Source organism: Macrosteles quadrilineatus, unplaced genomic scaffold (genome assembly GCF_028750875.1).
Source record: "Macrosteles quadrilineatus isolate MER2022 unplaced genomic scaffold, UCM_ALF_1.0 Scaffold_1__1_contigs__length_201487025, whole genome shotgun sequence".
NCBI lineage: Eukaryota > Metazoa > Arthropoda > Insecta > Hemiptera > Cicadellidae > Macrosteles > Macrosteles quadrilineatus.
Window position 1 is genome coordinate 119,646,969 of NW_026542594.1, and position 21,863 is coordinate 119,668,831.

At 32.9% G+C, this 21,863-nt stretch overlaps 1 protein-coding gene across 2 annotated transcripts in view; it reads right to left on the reverse strand.

The window, feature by feature from the left end:
* The window catches only part of LOC128983943 (erythroid differentiation-related factor 1), a 179,413-nt gene that overhangs the window by 36,957 nt on the left and 120,593 nt on the right, over nt 1-21,863 (reverse strand). For both annotated transcript variants that reach the window (XM_054403223.1, XM_054403228.1), the window contains exons 12-13: nt 10,684-10,857; nt 6,459-6,706 (exon numbers count right to left, since the gene is read on the reverse strand). In XM_054403223.1, the coding sequence (XP_054259198.1) occupies nt 6,459-6,706; nt 10,684-10,857 (422 nt within the window). The remainder of the gene's footprint in view (nt 1-6,458; nt 6,707-10,683; nt 10,858-21,863) is intronic.

Here is a 21,863-nt window from a genome sequence, read left to right on the forward strand (position 1 = left end):
ACAAAACAGGTGACATTGTCAAATTATAATAAATACATAGTTGGTCATCTTACAATTCTATAGTTAAAAATTAAATAAAAATAAAAGTACTGACTTTTATTTAAAAATAGTTCACAACAAATTATGTATATATTAATTACGTAAGCCGATTCTTTGCGTCAAAATTGTGGGCCACTGGGAAGAACGACGGGAGAGGGCTCAAATTAAAGGTCTCGATCCTATGACGGCAGGAAAAATAGTGAAATTCCCTCAATTTTAACACAATATTGGATGTAATGTAAAATGTTCTCCATAAGAAATGCATTAGAAGCCATTTACTGCTGATTTTTGTTTACTTCAATACAGCTGATCGTGATTAATCATCAAACCAGTAAGCAATATTACATTTGGATTACTCATTTGCCAGTCAATTCTGCAATGTACTGTATACTATATAAAACCAGGGATAACCTTAGGCCTACCTATAATAATAAATACTTTTAGTTACGTCTTAGAATGTTGAAAACAATTATTTTACCGTGCAATTGGCAAACTTGTGTATTTTTAAGTAAATTAGTTAAGCGTATGATAAGTAGTAGAATCGTAGGAGATGGCTCAAATCAAAGGAATTAAAGTTAGAATGGCTGAAAAAAATTGTGAATTTTTTTCTTCTAACTTAACGGTTATTGTTGTGTTGAAGGAATGTTCGACATGAAATAACTACATTGACTAAATAATAATCGATTCAAGATTATTGAAAACTTCTGCTTTGTTTTGATTTCAAAACATTTCTTAAAGATTTATTCTACACTTTTTTGTATACTTACTAACATTTTTAATTTGAGATTTATTGTAGTGTTTACTAAAGGAGCATGCACTTAGAAATAATAACTGGGTCGGGGAGCTAATTTCGCGGTTTTAACTAAGAACTAAGCTTATCTCAACACACCTTTATTTGCCTTTTCATACCTTTGGAGTAATTTAAATTATTTATTAAAAATAACATCAACAAAAGCAAACAAAGACAAACAATAAACACAAAAGATATGTTGTACTGGGATATACAGGGTGTTTGGTACTCAGTGTGAAAAAAAAATTTTGGTGTAAGTACAAAGTAAATGCAGTATGATGATGCATATAAAATGTCCCAAGTCTAAAAATTAGCTTTCCAAAGAATTATTTTATGTTTTTAAAAAATGACTATGTTTTTAAACTTAATACAGCTATTTCTCATATCCATTACCTGTAAATGGATTTGAGTAGACAATGTCATTTTCGTGTTCTACATTAAATTTTGAATAAGAATAATACAAAATGACAGAGGATCAGTTGTAAAAACTCCATCGTAAATAGATTCAAAGATAAAAATTAAGATGTTTGGTAAAAATTCAAAAAACATTGGTCAATTGCATTTGTTCACACCCTGTATACAAGAAAGTGTCGGAATATGTTAAAAACTGCGCCATTTTATAAGCTTTCCAACCATATGCTACACCATTGAGCTTTCTGTCTGCTTATGTACGCTTTCGTGGTTTGAAGACTACAAAGCATGGCGTCTTTATCATTTAAAACATAGAAAGTCAGCATGTATTAAGCAAAAGATGTATTTTTGTTTCAGCTTGAACAGTAAAAACAGTAAAAAAGTTCCCTGTTTTCTGGCATTCAAACCACTAAAATAAACAAAAAAATATCTAAACCTCACTAGTGTAGCATATGGTTGGAAAGCTTATAAAATGGCGCAGTTTTTAACATATTCCGACACTTTCCTGTATACAGGGTGTGAACAAATGCAATTGACCAATGTTTTTTGCATTTTTATCAGACATCTTAATTTTTATCTTTGAATCTATTTACGATGGAGTTTTTACAACTGATCCTCTGTCATTTTGTATTATTCTTATTCAAAATTTAAATGTAGAACACGAAAATGACATTGTCTACTCAAATCCATTTACAGGTAATTGAGAAATAGCTGTATTAAGTTTAAAAACATAGTTATTTTTGAAAAACATAAAATAATTCTTTGGGAAGCTAATTTTTAGACTTGGGACATTTTATATGCATCATCATACTGCATTTACTTTGTACTTACACCAAAAAATTTTTTTCACACTGAGTACCAAACACCCTGTATATCTGATATATGTATTAGATTTATTTAAGTTTGTTTATACTGTATTACAATAGTTTGTTTTACATTTGAGCTTTTCAGGGACTTATGTCCCTTCAAGCCACTAGTACTCATTAATATTGTAGTAGTTTTTTTTTTTAAATTTTGATAGATTCTTTTTAAATGACATTATATTGGCTATATTTTATAAACCTAGTGGTAACTTATTGTACAACTTTTTTCCGATGTATGTTGGTGTCTTTTCAATGAGACGCAGACGATGGATCGGTAATTGAAAATTATTTTTAAACCTTGTGTTGTTGTGTTGTATCTGTGGTCAAAATTATCATTTAATAAATTTTCATAGTTTGTTTGTACCATTACTAAGGTTTTGAAAATGTATAAATTTGGAACGGTTAAGATGTTTAATTCCCTGAACAGTGATTTACAAGATTTCCTAAAATATGAGAATGTCATTATTCTTAAAAACCTTTTCTGTACTTTAACAACTTAAAACTGAATCACTTGATAATCCCCAGAACTCAATCCCATAGTTAATAATTGAAAAAAGAAAGCATAGTAGATATCAATTCTAGTTTTAAGGTCAATATAATTACGTAGTACTATCAGCACTGAATATAATCAAATAAACAGTTACCTTGTTCAATATCCTTTGGTGCTATTAGATGACGACCGGTTTCGTGACGACAATCACATCATCAGGTCAATCCTCGTAGAACGATTCGTTATAATAAATACATAAAGTTTTTACCAAACACAAGACGAAAACACATTATATTTACAAGATATTTACACACAGAAACCATCGCGATGCGTGCACGCTTATGTCGAGCCGCTTTAAAATTATAAAGCACTACCAATAACAAATTTTGTAAAACTCATTCAACCAATTGGGTAACTTAGTGATAATCATTATAACCACATAAAAACGCACATTGTTTTCTTTTACTAAGTAGGGATTTAGGCCTACAACTTACTGTCAGCCCTAAAAGAACATAAACTTTAAAAAGGTATGCCTAAAATAAAACTTGTCAAAACTTAACATAGGCCTAGCCTAATCTCATGACTTGGGCTTAGGCTACTGGACAACTAGGTTTGAAGGTACTAGAACCTAGGCCCTATTTTTAACCATTTACAGTACCTAGTTTAAATCTTCGATTGGGTACAGTTTCTTAACTGGGCTATACTTACATCGATTGAAACTATCGAATTTAAAATATTGATTAATAATCGATATTTTTAAATATATCTATTATAAAATTAAACTATCATAACCTAACCTAACCAACCAAACTTGTTGATGGTGAAAAAATCGCATGAAGGTTTACTAATCGAATCGATGGTTTCAATCGATATTAGCATAGCCCAGTTAAAAAACTGTACCCCTTCGATTGAAATAATAAAGCCCCTTTTAGCCTAAATGTAGGCTAACTTAAACTGAGGCATTTTTAGAATGAGTTTATTAAGTTACATAGGAAATGTATAATTATTAACTTTTAACCTACTTTTAAGGACTTTTTACACGTGTTGCATTCTGCAACAGAGCCCTTTTTGACAAAAAAATCCCAAATTAAACTCCTTTACTTATTTTTGAATTCTTGTGATGATGTTGAAGGCACATTTAGGCCTAAATCGGCTTCTTCATCTGAATCCATCTTGTGTCATTCAACCAAACCAAAAACCAAACATAAATGAAGCCTAGGCCTACAACTTTTAGGCAATATCCAACTGTATAAAAGCAACTGTTGTCAAAATATACAAAAATTGTTACTAAGTTTAGCTGAAATACTTAGCGCAGACGTGCTAAACAAACTGTCTCTAAACTCCAACCTCAAAACTTCTTGTCTTGTAACACAGCTTGCGCTAATGCAATAGAAAAAAGAAAGAACAGAAATTGTTGTCTGCTAGAGAAGCAGAAGTTGAGTAGAAGCAGACTTCCATAGCAAGTGCGAATTAGGTTTTACTCTGGGATCACGGCAAATCTATCTAGCAGACAACATTTGTATATATCATCATTCATCATTGACTATTGGGTTTGTAATAATTTATTGCCTGCCAGTCTTTCTGAAAAATTAACTGATACCTACAATATATGTTTTATTCTTCATTTAAAATATTGTAAATATTGTCATTGATTGTCCCCTTGGTAAAATACAGATCAGTTTTATAATTGTCCTTGTCTTTAATATTTTTAACAGGGTTGTTGTATTAATAGTCAAAGATATCATATTTCAAGTTTATAACGGTGACGGTGCGCGTTTTGGTACCATGTATAACAGAACTCAGTATAATTTGTTCCGGTATCTTATTCGCCATCACTTTTTCAGTTTTACTTCACTAAAAATAGACACATCAATGTCGTATGCTAGATTTATGTAGGTCTACCGTGATCCCAGAACAAAACGTAACTTGAACCCGATCGCCATCGCCTAGAACAATGAAGGCGGATGAATGCTAACGTAGTGTTTTGCAGCACATAATGAGTTTAATAATGTTGAAAAATATAATAAAATAAAATATCTAAGTGAGTTTCAATTAAATATTGTATTGCATTTTTATTTAATCTGAAGCAGCTTAACAGTTTTTATTTATTTTCAAACCAAGTTAGAACGGAACTATTTTACCGACCTTGTTTATTTGGCTAATGGCGGAGGACATTATTTCATCGGAAACTCACGACACGATTACACAATAGTTGAAAATGAAACGTTGTCACTCGATAGTCGATAGAAACTGATTACTATTGGTATTTTAGCCCGATGGTAATTTTTTATTAATTACTTGAAACACTTTTTTGGCCAACTTGATTTGTTTTATGTTTTCCAAAGCTCCAACTAATTATGTGACCAGATGCGAAGTATTCGAAAAGGTCCGAACTATTCGACCCCCGTCGAACTATTCAAAAATTAGAATACTCGCAGATAGAACGAATCGAATCGAATAGTAGTTTTACTATTCGATTCGATTCGAAATTTTGAATATTCGCACATCCCTATTTTTTAGCCACTAATTCCAAAAATCCTGATCATTGACTACATAGCCTATCCCTATATAATTGTCAAACCTTATTCCTCACTTATTCTCTATATATATATTCTAAATCAAGCTTAAAAAGCTAATTCCTTCATTTATTGACCCCTACAAGTGTAAATGTAAAGTAGTGGCGAGCCCAGAATATGAAGCCACTTTCGGCACGTTTTCCCCATAAGAATAACATGGTGAGCTTTTTTTAGCCACTTTTTTAAAAATCCCGCTCTCGGTCTATACACCGCTATACAAATGTTCAATACTATTGTACAACTCCATTATTATTTCATTCAAATCCACATCCATTCGCACGTATATTTTCAAAATCGTGCGAGGTTTGTACGCGAACTCGGGCGCACTCCTGACTCATGGCGCGCTCGGTCTTCTTGCCTCTAGTGGTGACGCGGTGAAATGCCGCTCCCTTAGGCTTGCTTCTCGCTTCTTGTTCCCAGTGGCAGCTCCCTGATGCAAGAATTGGCGTGTCTTTTAAAATGTCCAACAACATTCGTTTTACAGAAATTACAAATCTTGTGACTTTGTAATACTGTATATGCGATTTTAGAGCCATGTTATTATCACAGACTAAATCACAAACTTTGCACAGTTTCGCCTTCATTTGATGAATTACCTTGTAGTGGCGAATCAGGTTGCTTTTGTTGGAGAGCGACACGGGGCAGTGTTGACATGACGGCTTCATGTTTAGGAATGAGGTCTCGGACTGATGCCACCTCTATATATAGACTTTTGGAAAATTTCAAAATTTGTAACCAGAAATATGTGTGCGAATGGATGTGGATTTGAAATAGTAATGGAGTTGAACAATATTATTGAACATTTGTATAGGGGTGTATAGACCGAGAGCAGGATTTTTTAAAAAAAAGCTCACCATGTTATTCTTATGGGGAAAACTCTTGTGCCGAAAGTGGCTTCATATTCTGGGTTCGCCACTACTTTACATTTACACTTGTAGGGTCAATAAATGAAGGAATTAGCTTTTTAAGCTTGATTTCGAATATATATAGCCTATATATAGAATAAGTGAGGAATAAGGTTTGACAATTATATAGGGATATGTAGTCAAAGATCAGGATTTTTGGAATTAGTGGCTAAAAAATGATCCCCATGTTATTCTTATCGGAAAAAACGCTTAAGTGGGGTATCTTCCCTATAATTGCCCCTACTGTCTGTAGATGAATTGGATCCTCTGTAGCAAAGTTGTGATAAATTGAACTCAAAACATTTATTGGGTGTGTACACAAGAAGGTATAACATACACCTAATCCAAGATGTGTAATGATTGTTTCACTATGTTAATGCTCACCGTTTGGATACTCGTCGCTCGGTATATCAGCTGCCATCTCCTGAGCTATGGCTTTGTCAGTGGGTGAGAGTTGCTGGTAGTCCTTCTTGTGAGTTTCCAGGTTGTTCCAGTCCCGGGTGATGTGGAAGCAGTTGTCTCCGCCTCTACCCAGCATGCCACTGACCAAGCTGTTGCATCTACCACAACCTCGTGCCATGTGTGTATGACACCTCAAGACCATCTTGACATATAGCAGTGACTTGCCGTACCTGACCATTAGGGAAAAAGTCTCAATGTGGTTACAAGAGGTAAAAATCAAGGTATATTTAACCTAATTTTGTTGTCATTGGCCCTCAAATCTATAATATTAAAACGTAACAGGGTTTTTTTTTATTTCACGATTCTGAATCAACCACTTGACGGATTTTCATTATTTTTGTGTTGAAAGAAAGATAATTTTGAGAACTAGGGAATGTCGAAGCCATAATTTTAGTTTAGGATTCCAGTTAAAAAAAAATAAGTTTAAAATTTTAAAAAGTCTAGCAGCCGACGCTATCATTCTAAACTAGCTTTTGGTATAAAATCGTTTGCTTGACGTAACAGCTGTAAACATTAAGCGTGTATGTGACACAAATTCAGCATTTGGATAAAAATGAAGGGAAATAGGCCTGGTTTACTTATTTATACTATGTGTAATGCATAAAATCATTGATACGTTAAATTATTCAGTATTGCCATTGCCTAAATCATTCAGGATGACAGATTAGCTTAATTAAATATACGTTGTAAAATACTAGATGTTCAAATTATTTTTAAATCAATCTTTGAAATTTTTAGCAATATAATTTGTTTTAACTAACAGCTGCGGTTGAAAATAAAAATATTCTATAGAACTATAAGGTTGTTTTATTTACTCTATGATTTTGTCATTGATTATAGGAAATAAGTAAGGTTAGTAGGGATAATTAGACCACAGATATAAGTAAGACCATTGCTGTTTAGTGTTTACAAATCGAGACTCTGCTCACAAATCTTAAAATAAAATTATAAGCAAATTATTTTACTGTTCGACTTTTCGAGGAAAGATTAAGAAAATAATGTGTAAAACAATGTTTTAATTCATCTTGGTTGCTTTTTGTTTACAATAAATGTTTGACTGCTTAAGCGTTGTTTGGATTAGGTCTGGAAACATTGATATCATCAAAAAAGGAGATCAAGAATTATAAGGAATCGCGATTTTAAAATATTACCACAACCCCAGACGGGTTTTATCCATAGATAAACAGATGGATGACATTGATTGACATGGATTGAACACCAGGTTATCATTGACTTAGAAAACTGCAATTAGACTTGCCATCCTTTTATGAAATCTAAAAAGTTGACTGGCGTGTGTTAATGTGTGGTTACGTTTGGGGGCGCTGATGTAGGCAAAATATCACTTTTATTTCAACTAAATATCTTATTAATAAATATCTTAGATTGAATAAATGAATATAGGAGATTACGATGTCCATAGATTCAATGAGGGTAGGTACACGGATAGAGCTGATAACGGTATGGATAATAAACTTAGACATTACGTCACTAGCTTTACTATCGTGTTTACTTTTTAAATTCCTTCAACATTTGACCAGTTCTTTTTTCATACGAATTGTTATTTTAACCAAACAGCTGTTTTAAAACAAACTTTTTTATGTTATTGTTTTTACTTTTCTTTGTTTATACTTATTTATTTAGCAATAATTAATAATTGATGCTGTGAAACTGATATAAAGGATAGGTGTGGTTATGTTATGTGTACTGTGAAGTTTATTGGATATCATCGTTTTATATTAGGTAGTTTCTATTCAGATCTACTGGAAATTGTGTATAAAAAGAGTAATTGTATTGTGGTGATAATAATGAGGGAAGAGGCAGGTGATAGTATGCGATGGAAGGTGGTATCGTCGACTAAGCCTATTATACACTACTCAATTGACACTTACTCTCTCTACTGTACTTATAATCAGTGTGGTCGGCCGCAAATCTCACTTCAATGCTTTTCAAATCGACACAATTGCTGTTTTATTGTAAAATTATAGAACTTAAATTTCATATCATATAGGCTTATAATGGGATGAAAACATATTTGGTTACGGGACATTTGTTTACAAGATTATTTTTTACATTCAAACTGCAAGAAAATTTGTTTTTAAACATGTAAACTAGCTGTCCTGAATATACACAGTTGTAACTGACTACTCCATTCCCGTACGTAGGACGGGCTAACACCTCGTTTGAGTTAAAACTTTTTCAGCTACCATGTGACTACTAACTTTAATTATGTTTGATTTTTAACCTGGAAGAAAATTTTTAAATATTATTCAATGAAATAATATAATGTCAACCAGATTTTTCATGGTTATTGATAATTTTAATAGTTGAATTTTGTGTAAAGCTCAAATTAAAATATTTTTGTGTCACAATTTAATTTGTGTCAGAGTTATGTAAAGTTTACCAGTCTGTCAATATGTAAATGTGGGTATTTAAATTTTATTTTATCATCAATTTAATTTAAATATTTAATCATGCAATGTCCATTATGCAATATTTTATTCTTGAAGTCAAATTTATATCAGTGCTGTCTAATTTGACTAAACAATTTCAATTTTTGAAAATACCTAGGCTAAGCCTTGTCAGACAAATTGTGTGATGAGTAAAATGTTACTAAAAAGAGTATATTTTGTTCTTGTAAAAAAGGAGAAATATTTAGTGTTGAATAGAATTTAGATGTGTAAGTCAATGTATTTTATTGTTAAATTTAAAACTGTACTATATTTTAACTATAGTATGTTCTGAAAGATTTTAAAATATTGTGTAAACCTTATTGTTCAAATAGCAATGTCAAATGTTGATTATTCTGAGATTAGCAACCATTTTGTGTTATGAAAGAAAAGTATAAATATTAATTAATTATAATACTGTATTTATGGAAATTTATTTATAGAATATTTTGGGACAAATTTTATTATGTCTTGGAATATTCAGGGTTTCCGGTCTTGGATGCCACATCTGTGTCATCATCGCCCAACACTCGACCCCACTAAGACCTTTGGTCCAACTGCGGCTCAACTCCACCAGGGATGCTGCGACTGGTAGTTCAAACCTAACACTAGCTACTGATCTACCCACCACCAACAACTGTCAGCTGAAGGCTAATGAGAACTTTCGGAACTTAGCATTTGAGAAGTTAGCTGGAAATTGCATTGAAATGACATCTACTCGATAAGCCCTCACAGGTGACCTAAATTCAATATTACTCAAGCAGAAGAAGTGTTACACTGGATTATTAAAAGACATTTCTTCTGAACTTGTTTTTTTTTTTAAATTTTGAGGAACATTTTGAATCGATACATTTTGAGAGTTGAGATTAAATTTTGATTTGATCCTCCTTAATGGGACTTATATAATTTAGCCAGATATTTTCATCAAGACTTTTGGACTGACTAGAACTATGTGTGTTATTGTGGAAGATTAAAGCTAGCGGACAACTGGGTAGAATTAAGTTTGTTATACGTGTTTTGTATAGGTGTAATTTTTGCTTAAAATTGTGTATTTTTTTGTGTCAAAAAATAATATTTCAGGATAACTTATGTTCTACTGAGTTTGGAATAATTTGAAAATACAAAAAAACTAAAAGGAAGCGCTTCCCAGTAGATACATAGAATAGATAAAGATAGTATATTTGAGAGTTTATGTAGATAAGATTTGTATAGGTACAAATTTTGTTGGTATTTTTTGCAGTAATAATCTATTGAATAATATTATTGATAGCCTTTTTAAAACTGTTGTTGGTTTGATTATTGCAATTTATTAATGTTTATGTGGAATATCAGTCAAACTGTAATTAATTCTCTCATGCTGCTATATTAGGCCTAGTTGTGTATTTTGAGACTTATAGTATGTTGTTCAATTCTGAGTTTCTTTAATTTAAATCCTGGCACTTGGTATAATTAATATTTCCATCACACTAGCTTGCCATTGTTTCCTTGTTTTACAACTGGCAGCCAAAAGCTATTACAACAAGGTGGCGCCCTCTCAAACAAGACTAGGTACTGGTTACCCCTGGATATTATGATCTGGTATGATTTCATATGAGTGTATGAACCACACCTACTCTACCTGAAAGTTACAATAAACATTTTTCCTGGGCTAGTTGGTACAATTTTACAATTTTACTATGTAAAAACATTTTTTTCTTTACCTTTTTGCAGAGTATTCCACCTCTGCCAATGTGTTGTAAACTAAGCATGCTTTTTCATAGAGCAAAGTTTTCAGATGACCTTTCCAAGACAAATCATCCACAGTTTCTGGAGAATGCCATGTTGGGAGTGCCATTGCCTGCGGCTTTTTCAGCAAAGCATTGCGGTCTGAATTCCTGAAGCAGATATTTCATTTTTAGCATAAAAATTTGTGAAATCTTGTTGTTATCCATTCATAACTTATGAAACTTTAAATTGCCTGCTCAATTTAATTTATATAAACACTTATGATGTGTCAAGGTAAAGAATAACAGTCGTAGTATTTATAAAACAGGTATATTTTAATTTCATCACAAAAATCTAGCGATTTCAGACATCAATACATTTAGTTTTATTCCTAAAGCAAAAAACATGTTGCTTTTATAAATGATTAGGTAGGTTATGTGAGGATATTTTTATAAGAACATCAGAATTATTTTAATTGAGCACACTAACTAAAAACAAGACTACTGAACAGGTAATATGATATTCATCTTTTGTTATCTTACTAATATTTTAAGTGAGAAAGTTTGGATGTATGGATGTTTGTGACAAGTAAACGTGAAAAATACTAAACCGACAGGGTTAAAATTTGGTATAATGATAGCTCACATTCCCGATTAACACAGACATATTCTTATCTCAAAACTCCTTTCGGGCTCCACCCCAGTGGCTCTGGAGGTTCTAAGTTAACCTTATGAGTACCTATTCATATTTCAAAGGAATTAAAGAAATTTGTCAGCTGTTTCAATTACACAACTTGGTTCTATGATATTCAATAGCAATAAAAACTTATTAGGTTTGCCAAAAGGGTGCAGCACTATTATTTTGTTTGCATTTATGACAACAGCTAATTTTAACCAAGCAGCAACAAAAATCTGTGATACACTATGAGAATTTTACTTTTTTCTATTGTTTAGATGTTTCTATATGTTTGGAACATTAAATAATTACTAGTGGCTTACTAGTGGTAGGGGCAAACTTGGCAAATTTATTTATTTTGCACTAAGCTATCAATATTTTACTAAAAAACACACTTTATTAGTTTCCTTGTAGCAGCAAACCTAGGTACTCGTTAAACCTAATGTTATTAAAATATATTTAACTAGGCGAAACCCGTCGAAATCGACGGTCACTGTCAAGGCTTAAGCTAATTATTCATATACGGAAAGTAAGGATCTAGTGGATCTAGTGGAATATACTTGAAGTGAAGTTGGCTTTTACTCTTAAACTGTTAGGGACCTCCTCGTTTATATGGTCGTGCGGCTTCATTGGCAACAAATAATTCAAATTACATAACAATGCCACATTTCCAAAAAGCAATAAATACTGAAAATTGGCTGTTACGTAAATATTGACGTTTACATGCATTGTTAAACAAAGTATCTTATAAAGGATGATGTGATCAAGTTTAAAAGGAACATGACCTTTCTGTCATGACAGTAGCTGCTAAAATAGTATTTACTCTTTGAGCCTTTTTTACAGCCAAAATGCCGTGTTATTTTAAATCATGTTAACAACCCAGTGAGCCACGGTCTGTAATATAGATCACTTCAAATAATCTGTCAAGATAGGTACCATTTTAGGCCAGATTTCTGTGTTTGGATGTTATTACACGCGATAAGAGCACAATATACTTCTTCTGCAGATAATAATCTGCTGGAGAAATATAAGCCGAATTATAAATGTCACAATGTGAGTTTGAGCATTTTGTAACTATATTGGTAAGTTACATAGTATTTTCGAGGCTGCTGCTCAGTGCACTTTAAGAATATATTTTTAGAGATAAATTAAATGGTTTTTGTTGCTGAGTAGCGTTAGTAAACATGCACAACCCATTTCGTTATTCTAATAACATTCAAAGGCTCTCTAAGAGTTCAAATTCTTATTTGTATACTTATCCATATTATGTTTTCACTAAGTTGAATTAACAACATCGAAGTAACCTCTCTGAAAAGTCTGTAGTAAATTGCAGTTTTACAGCTTAATGACTTTCTAAATCATGCACATATTTCTACATAAATATTGTAAATTGTTTTATCCAGTTGCTGTAAACTACTATTAATTTAGCAAAATATGGACACTGGGGGCAACGTGCCCTTCTGCACTTGTATAATTTTTCCAATGATTGAAAACATGTATAACAATAATCTCGTGAACCTATGACGATCTGTATAATAATATGATAAAATATAAGCAAAAGTGGGGGAAAAGGCAGACAACAACCCGTACAGCAGATATAAGAAATTATTGTAAGAGTTCTGTGATAAAAGGAATTTCCACTGATTTCGTAATGGGATGTTATATTGCAAAACATGACATGATACAGAAGAAAATAAATTTTAAAATCAGAAAATAGCATTGCAAATACTATTCTTTTGGTCAATTTAGTAACTCCCAATAAATGTGTGTTGTTTAAAACACAATTGAAAAATCAACAGCTGTTTCATTAAACAGTATTATCTACATGGCCAAAATGTAAACAAATTTGTCAAGGTATCTTTAAAAGCTTCTGGGGCAGAGCCCTAAGGGAATTTACTTCGTGTTTCTTTTGATAACTCATCTAAAGACCTAGGCCTTTCTTTGGAGACCTCTACCATGTTTCTACGTCCAGTTGTTCTCTCAAATTAGTGGAGACAAAGTTTCCAATTAAATATTTAGATTTCCCCATGTTAATCTTATGGGAGAAAACCCAACTTTGATGGAAGATCCTGCCCAAACTAATAAAGATTTCAAAAAACCAAAAACACTTTGCAAAACTACAGATCAGGGCCATTTCGTTGACACTTTAATCATCAAAATCGGTCCAAAAATGTGGGAGGAGTTCTGTTAACAAAAATCGGCTTAGCGTATTATATATATAGAAGATTGAAAATCAATTCAGACAAATGGAAATTCGCTTAGTCGGCAGGTTCGCTGCGGCGGGGGTATTTTTCATTACATTTGTTGTATGGATTAAAGATAGTCACTTACATGTAAATCACGCATTAGCAGTGGGTCGCATTTCAGAAATCTTTGACCCATTCTGTGAGTAACAGATGTGTTTACGTCGTATATATAAAGTTAGGCATATTTCGTTCAATGTTAGAGGGTATTAGCGGTCCAATCCGATTGTAAAAGGAGTCCTGGATCTATAAATTATATAGACTACTACTACCAGAAAGATGTTGATTCAAGTGACACTTAGAACTCGCCATTTCAAATGCAGATTTGTATGATATTATATTATTCAAATAGTTTTTTGTTTCTTTTGACCCTTAATACTTTTTTTATAGTCGCTGTAGCCACGTTGATAAGATTTTCCATAAACTTAAAATTAGGGATGGTCAAGTCTCGAAATTTCGGGAAATTTTCGGGAAATTTTCAATCTCGTTACACGAGACGAGATTACTTTTTGGCCGAGATTTTTATCGAGACGAGAATAAAAAAAAAAAAAAAAAAAAAAAAAAAAATTTAAAACGCCTGCAGAAAGTCAATGCAATACCCGCAATACAGGAGCGTGTTGTAGTTGCGTTTCCTTTTCGAAGGCGTTCTTATTTAATTAATTCTTTTAATGTAAATATTACTTTAATTCTTTTAATGTAAATATTACTTTCATTATTTTAATAATATTACTTTAATAACATTTGAGAAGTTTTGTTAAGTGTAAGCAGTGTGAGGAATGTTTTATTACTATAAAAAAGTCAAAACAAGTAACTATTTTATAAAAATTAATATTGCTTTTATTTTATGATTTATTTTATTTTAGGATAAGTTGAACTCTATCCTAACTGATATCACCATGTTTCCTAATCGTAGGCATTTTTAATAAGTTAGGCGTGATTAATAAAAAAATGTTATGCTGATGTTATTTAATGAAAGATTGTAAATATTCTTGCCTATTATCATTATTTTAGTATTTAAACAGTCATCTAACAATGTTACAAAATCAGGTAAAAATTTTGAACGTGCATTTCCCGTTGTGTATGAGAAGAGAAATCTCGTCTCGATCTCGTCTCGAAATTTTATGAGAAATAAAAAATCTCGTCTCGTCTCGTCTCGAACTAAAAATCCAATCTCGTCCATCCCTACTTAAAATGTTGATAAGGAGCTCATTTTACCTTTTCTTGAGACATCATAAGGAGAATATATTTGTGTCCCTGTTAGTCTGTTCTGATTCGAAATTCATAGATTTGCAGTAGTGACAAATCCAATTTAACGACCCCAATTCAAAAGAGTTGGTGTTTTTTTGTAAGGACTTCCAGAGCACATTTAACACCATAACTGCTCTATACCTTTTTAGTTTGATGGTTCTCTACGTGTTTTTTCGTTCTGTATGTCTCTTTACGCCCGGTTAATGATTATCTTTTGTTTTTCTTTTAGTACTTTTCACACCCTGGGGTTAATGATAAAGTTTTATAACGCTATAATGACCCGAGTCAACATTGCCATTAAACATCAAGTCACATACTTCTTCGCCAGAACTGAAATTGTAAGTCACAATTTCTCAAGCAACTTCCCTGTGTACTGGAAAAAAAATAGTTAGGGTATAGTTCACTGATAAATTGTAGTTCCACGTATCCCAGCGTACTCGCCATCTCGAGAAGGTAAAATTTGGTACTGCTAAAAAAACACTGATCTTGAGTAAGATGAATCACTTACAATAAAGTGTTTGTATGTTTCCCACTCATTAGCAATTATCTGTACAACTTGCAAGTAGATTTCCCTATGATTGTTCTGTTGGGTATAGAGAATAAATTATATTGATCAAATAAAACAATAAGTTTCCGTCCCCTTCTTTGGATATTATTTCACATTCCATACTCAAACTTAAACTCAATTACCACTTTCCTTCAGATCACTTTGCAGGAAAACTAAAACATTTCAAAAATATAAAATTTACACCAAAACCTACAAATAATGTTCAAATACATAATAAATAAAACATTGTGGTATATTAACTTAACAAATACACTTTTCCTTTAAAAAAATTGTGTGTTTATAAACAGAAACTCCTAGATTATAGTAATGACATACTAAAAGTGAGGTTATAAAAATAATAACAAATGTCTGACAAACATTTAACAGCTGACGAAAAATTAATAAACTGTGTATTATATTCTTCAATAAGAATTGTATTGACTCGACTTTTGAAGGGCTGTAGGTCTTAGCCCTTAGAAAAAACGTAAATTCTAAGGAAGTTCGGCAAATCTACGCATGATCCCCTTTAATTTGAGACATACATCTTGTAGATCAGTCCAGTAATGACTGAGAAAACAGACTTACAACTGTGTATTAAATATATAGATTATTATATTCCGTAACAACCTTTTGGTGCATAATTAAGAAAAATGAATAATTTTCCCCAAAATTTTATGCCCAGAGCTCTAAAATGAGACCTCTCCCAGCTTTCTACGGCCACCCAATCGCTCACAATTTCATTGTAGAATTTTGGGCTTATGGAATTAGATATATAGATGGCTATGGTAGATGGCATACCGTAAGTTAACGAACGAAACCGCGTACTTTCCCAATTAAACGCAAAGCACGAGTATAACTGCAATAAGCATTTAATAATACATATACGCCAAACACGTACAAAGGACGCGTACTCAGCTAGTATTACATATGTTAAGAGTTAGAGGTGTGTGAATATTCAAAATTCGGATTTGGTTGGGTTCAGAAATCAGAATAGCTTATGTCAATGTTGCTACTAAGTGTTCAATAGTTCCGTCACCAGCCTTTTAGATCATTAATAGTGTTCCTTTTCCATGGTGTTCAGTTTATTTTCAATTTAAAATTCAAGACTAATTTCAGAATTTCAAGACTAGTTTTTTTCAACAATTATTTGTGATGTGTCAATACCAAAATTTATCGATTTTTGATACCGATACCGGAAAAAAAATTCTTGGTACCAAATCCATTTTTTATAGTTTTACAATTTTTTTTTATAATTTGGTTAGACTACACCAACCCTTGTCTTTATGTCATAAAATATATTTTATTTTTTTATTTTGGGGTGTTGTCAAGTAAAGAAAAAATTAGAGCAGCAATGAAAAACTATAGCTAGCCAATTTGGGTTTAAGCCCTTAAGTCTTAACACATTAAATAACTATTATATCAAAGGTAAATGAAGATCTAACAACAAAAAGATGATTATTTTATTATAACTAGAGGTGTGCCAGCCTGATATTTTCAGTCAAGCCAAACCAGATGTGATAGCGTGATCATCTGCAGTCGTGGAGACATCATACTGGTATCACTGTGATATCCGGAATATCTTCCTCAGTCACGGAAACATCATCACTATCTTTTGCGGTTACGGAATATCAACAGAATCGCCATCCTCGTCTCCCGATATGGTGGCAATATCACGAATATCTCCCACGATCATGTGGACATATTCAACGTATCCTGCGATCGCGGCAAAAATGTTGACCGTTCATAAGCCGTCTAGAACAAGGAGTTTAGTTTTGTAGTAAATATGACCTTGAATCGACAAGACTGTATCCAGCTGTAACTGGTTGATAAGAGGTAGATGCCATAGTAATACTAACAGTGGTTGGAAACATTTTTATTCCCCTCTTTTAGACTAGGGATTTACTAATAAAGTTTCCGAAATGCCACTATCTACTAAAGCATCAGTTTTAGTACCATCAACTTCAATCGTAATAGTAGATTTATAATTTATATAAAGATTTAGGTGCAGCTGCACAGGTAGCTTGATTTTTGCTTGCAGGTTTATACAGTCAAGTTTTTTAGAATGTAATGTAAGGAATCACTTTTCGACTTACAAACCTTCATGAAATGTCCTTCTTTGCTTCAAGAATGAAAGGTATGATTTGCAGCAGGACATTCACTTCTAGTATGTTTTTTACTTGAACCACAGAAATAACATTTCCAAGTTTTGGAAAAATAAAGAATGAAAAGATACAACATTGGCATTTAGAACTGTCTTGTTTCAAGTATGATATCGTATATCACCCAGGCAAGAAAAATAGAGTTGCAGACACCATGTCACGATTGTGTGGATCAATTTTTGGTCGTCCAAACTTAAATTATATCTACAAGAGTCTGTGCCACCCGGGAGTGACAAGATTTCACCACTGGATTAGATCGATAAAAAAATACCTTTTTACTAGATGTCGAAATGTTGAAATGTTCATATTTTCCTTGAGCTAAGCCCCATGGGTTTCCAAATTTTCCATGTTTACATTTTGGAAGAATGAAAATAAATATATCAATTATTGAAGTCAGCTGTAAATACTTTAATTTGACAGTTCGAAGAGCAGAGGTTAAGAGGTACAGGTTCTGCTCCCGAGAGATTCTAAATATAAAACAAGCATTTCAAAGTAAAGATAAAACATCTGGTTACAGATAATAAGGTTTTGGTTATGTATTAACAGGCCATATAAAATAGATTTAACATATTTACTCATTAAAGACTAAAAAGTAGAAAATAATTTATAAATATGTGGAGAGACTAAATACTTTAAGATTTAAAACGAAAAACGTACGGGGCGCATACTAATTTACAATTATCTTCACCTATTGAACTATTATGATCTTTTTCATGTGCCCCACGTTTTTCGTTTTAAATCTTACAATTATTTATAATCTCTCCAAAAATATTTATAAATTATTTTCTAGTGCGTTCAAAAACGTGACATATTTTAAAGTATTTTTATTTATAAATTATTATTTATTCAGACCGAGGAACGTCATTAATGTCAGAAGAATTAAAATCTACTCTTCTGCTTATAATCGTAGAGGGAATGGCCAAGTAGAGAGATTCCATGGCACTATATGGAAGACTGTTATGCTTGCTCTCGGAAGCCAGGACTTACATGTAAAGTATTGGGAATCAGTTATTTCTGAAGCACTTCACTCAATAAGATCGTTATTATGTACATCAACCAATACAACAACTCAAGAACTGAAGTTTAAGCACTCCATAAGATCTTATTATGGAGGTTCAGTTCCGAGCTGGGTGTCACAACCCGGCCCAGTGTTGTTGCGAAAGCACAACAGATCCAGCAAGTATGACTTACTTGTAGAAGTAGAACTTATCCAAGCAAAAACAGGTTATGCTTATGTGAAACTCCCAAATGGACAAGAGAATACTGTGTCAATAAGAGACCAGGCCCCAGCGCCTGGTCAATCATCTTTGGAAACAGACAGAAATGAACAAGATATTCGAGAACCCGAGTCTTCATTCCCGAACATACAAACAGTTCTCACGAAGACTCAAGTTCGGCGCCTTCCAAAACTCATCCACAGCGTATACGGCAGAGACCTCACCATTTAAAGACTATGTCTCGTTTTAGGGTGGAATGAATGTGGTACCTCTAGGTCAATTTATAATGAGTTTTATTTGCACTTCAATATTAAAACATTTATACCAATTGGATCTAGAGGTGTGTGAATTGTGAAATTTCATTTCGGATCGGATTTGGGCCGGATAGTCAAGGCTCGGTTTGGATTGGATCGGATATTGGGAGGTTCGGATTCGGATCTCTATCACACATTTACTGAATAGCTGAATTTCATTATTATTTAATGTTATTTGATGTTATCAATAATAATAACTTATTTTTATTTACCACCAAACCTAATTCAGTAAAAACTTGATGAACCAATAATTACACTACATAACCTCATTATCATAAGTAAAATACAAAGATAATTTTAAAACTGTACAGTATTTAAATCGTAATTCTAGTTTGTTAAAATGGAGGATTGTATGTTCAATAATTCCAGTCCATTATTGATATGCAGTAGTCTCCCATGGTGGAAGGAAAATACATAGGTGTGCTATTCCCGTCATATTCTGACGTCACTCAGTTTTCAAACAAAAGATCACCTGATTGCAACTGTCAAATTAGTATGTATTCGTTTTGATTTGATTGTTATTGTTTTTATAATGTTTTCAAAATAGTTGAATGTGTTCATTATAAAAACAATAACAACCAAATCAAAACAAATACTAATTTGACAGTTACAATCCGGTGATCTTTTGTTTGCAATGTGAGTGACGTCAGAATATGACGGGAATAGCACACCTATGTATTTTCCTTCCACCATGGTAGTCTCCCAAAATTATTGTGTTTGAAACATCACAGTTCATTTGAGGAAATGAAAATTGATGCAGTCCAAAGTCAAGTCACGCACTAGCAACTAGACCCTGCAGTGCAGCCGTCTGCACTATGTCACAAAAACTTGGCTGATAACGACATAATGCTTTGTAGTCTCTAATGGGGGGATTAGTAACCATGCCAACGTGTTGAATGAGTGGATGAAGGAAACAGAACAGAAGAAAGAATAGAAGAACAAAGAGAAATAATAATTACAGTTTATGTTATTTTTGTATCCTTTTTACGAGTGCTGTTATTATTATTATGTATGATTTTATACTTCTTTATGAGCTATCTAATGTTTTATAGGTTTACAAAATAATTGTTTTCAACCATGGGAACATAAATTATTCACAATAGTCGATGTCTGGATGTGTAATTAAGGTCATTGACCCAAAATATCTTGATTGCGCAATGTTGTAATTTGACGTTAAAATGCAAATCATGGCATTAATATTCAAATTCAAATGCAGGGTGCGGCAAAAAAACCGATCCATTTTCTTCAGAGCACTGTTCAGCGATAGGTCGTCTAAGAGTGGTGGGAGTAGGCTCGATGGAAAGTCTACACAATGCCATTTTTTGTAGTCATAGAGCAGTGGTCGCCTGAGCTACGTGCGGTTGTATTGGAGTTGTTTTTAAAAAGTAGTGAGTTCATTCATTGCAACTCAGCGGCATCGGCAGATTCATGCATTCTTTCAATTAAGGTGACATGGGGAAGTTCCGTTGCGTCACAATAATGCGGTGGGTTACTAACTTTAGAACAACGGCTTCTGCGTTGAAAAGGAAGCTGAAAGGCCGTCTAAAGTCAGATCGGACAACTGACATTTGATAGAGTTCGTGCTGCTGTGGAAAACAGTCCTCACAGGCCTGACCTAAAAACAAGCGGCTGCCCAGTGCCCGAACATGTCTGACTGCTCAGTTACACAAATTTTTGAAGTTAATTTTCATACCTACTCCACTTACTGTGGGCCGCCTTCTTTCGAGGTCATTGCCCAACCCAAAATTATAACATGATAAATAATTTGTAAACATATTTCATTTGTATTTTATTTAGCCTGAAATCAGCCATAAGGAAATACATTATAATGAAAAGTAATAATAGAAAGATAAAATATCTATTTTATTACGGTTACGATTATTAGGAATTTGTAAATGAAATATTAACCCTTACCGGGGTAGACGAATATACTCGCAGAAATTCCCTTTGCTCAAAAACGCTATGGACAACTATAGTAGTCTTTTAATACATTTAATGCATTGGATGGTCTTGCTAGTTCCCAGTTTTGTCGATAGAGTGCAGGAGTGATGGAACATCTCTCGTGATGGAAAATCACAATAACAACGTCCCCCGCCCTCTGATTGTTCAAAATGGCGGTGCGCTACTCTGGCCAGTCTCTGCTATGAGTGACCCCAGCGCGGTGGACGGACTAACTCGCAGCAATAGATTTAATGTTTTCCAAAAAAAGTCAGAATAGAAACAATAGAAAAACAAAACAATAGAAAGGTGGGAGCTTCTATAATGTTTTGCTTTTATATTGTTTCTTTTTTGGGAAACATTAAATCTATTGCTTATGTAAATGTAACAGTGCAGTAGTCGATTTTTTTACTGTAAAACCAAAACACTACTAACTATCAAAGTGGTCGTAGGCGGAACTATTGAACAGTTTGTTGTAAAATTGCCTTATTACATACAATGGCTCTAAATTTTATGGCGACGCAGCAACCCTAGTATCAGGTTATGAGCACGAGTTGACTTTCATTTGACCTCAGTAGTTCTTATCTGCTTTTGTCTGTTTGTTCCAGATGAATAGAATCGTAAAACAAAACAGACGATAAATCGATATTGCATCATACGGCTTCTTCATTGAGCTCACGAATATTTTAAGCTAGGTTAAAGTAAAACTCGAGAAAAAAATCATAAATGCAATAATGTTTAGTGTTTGGCGTAACTTTGGTTGTTAATATTTAGCTCAAAACTACACTTTTTAGGTTTTTCACAAAGCTATGTAGCCTAGATATAGCTCAGCTAG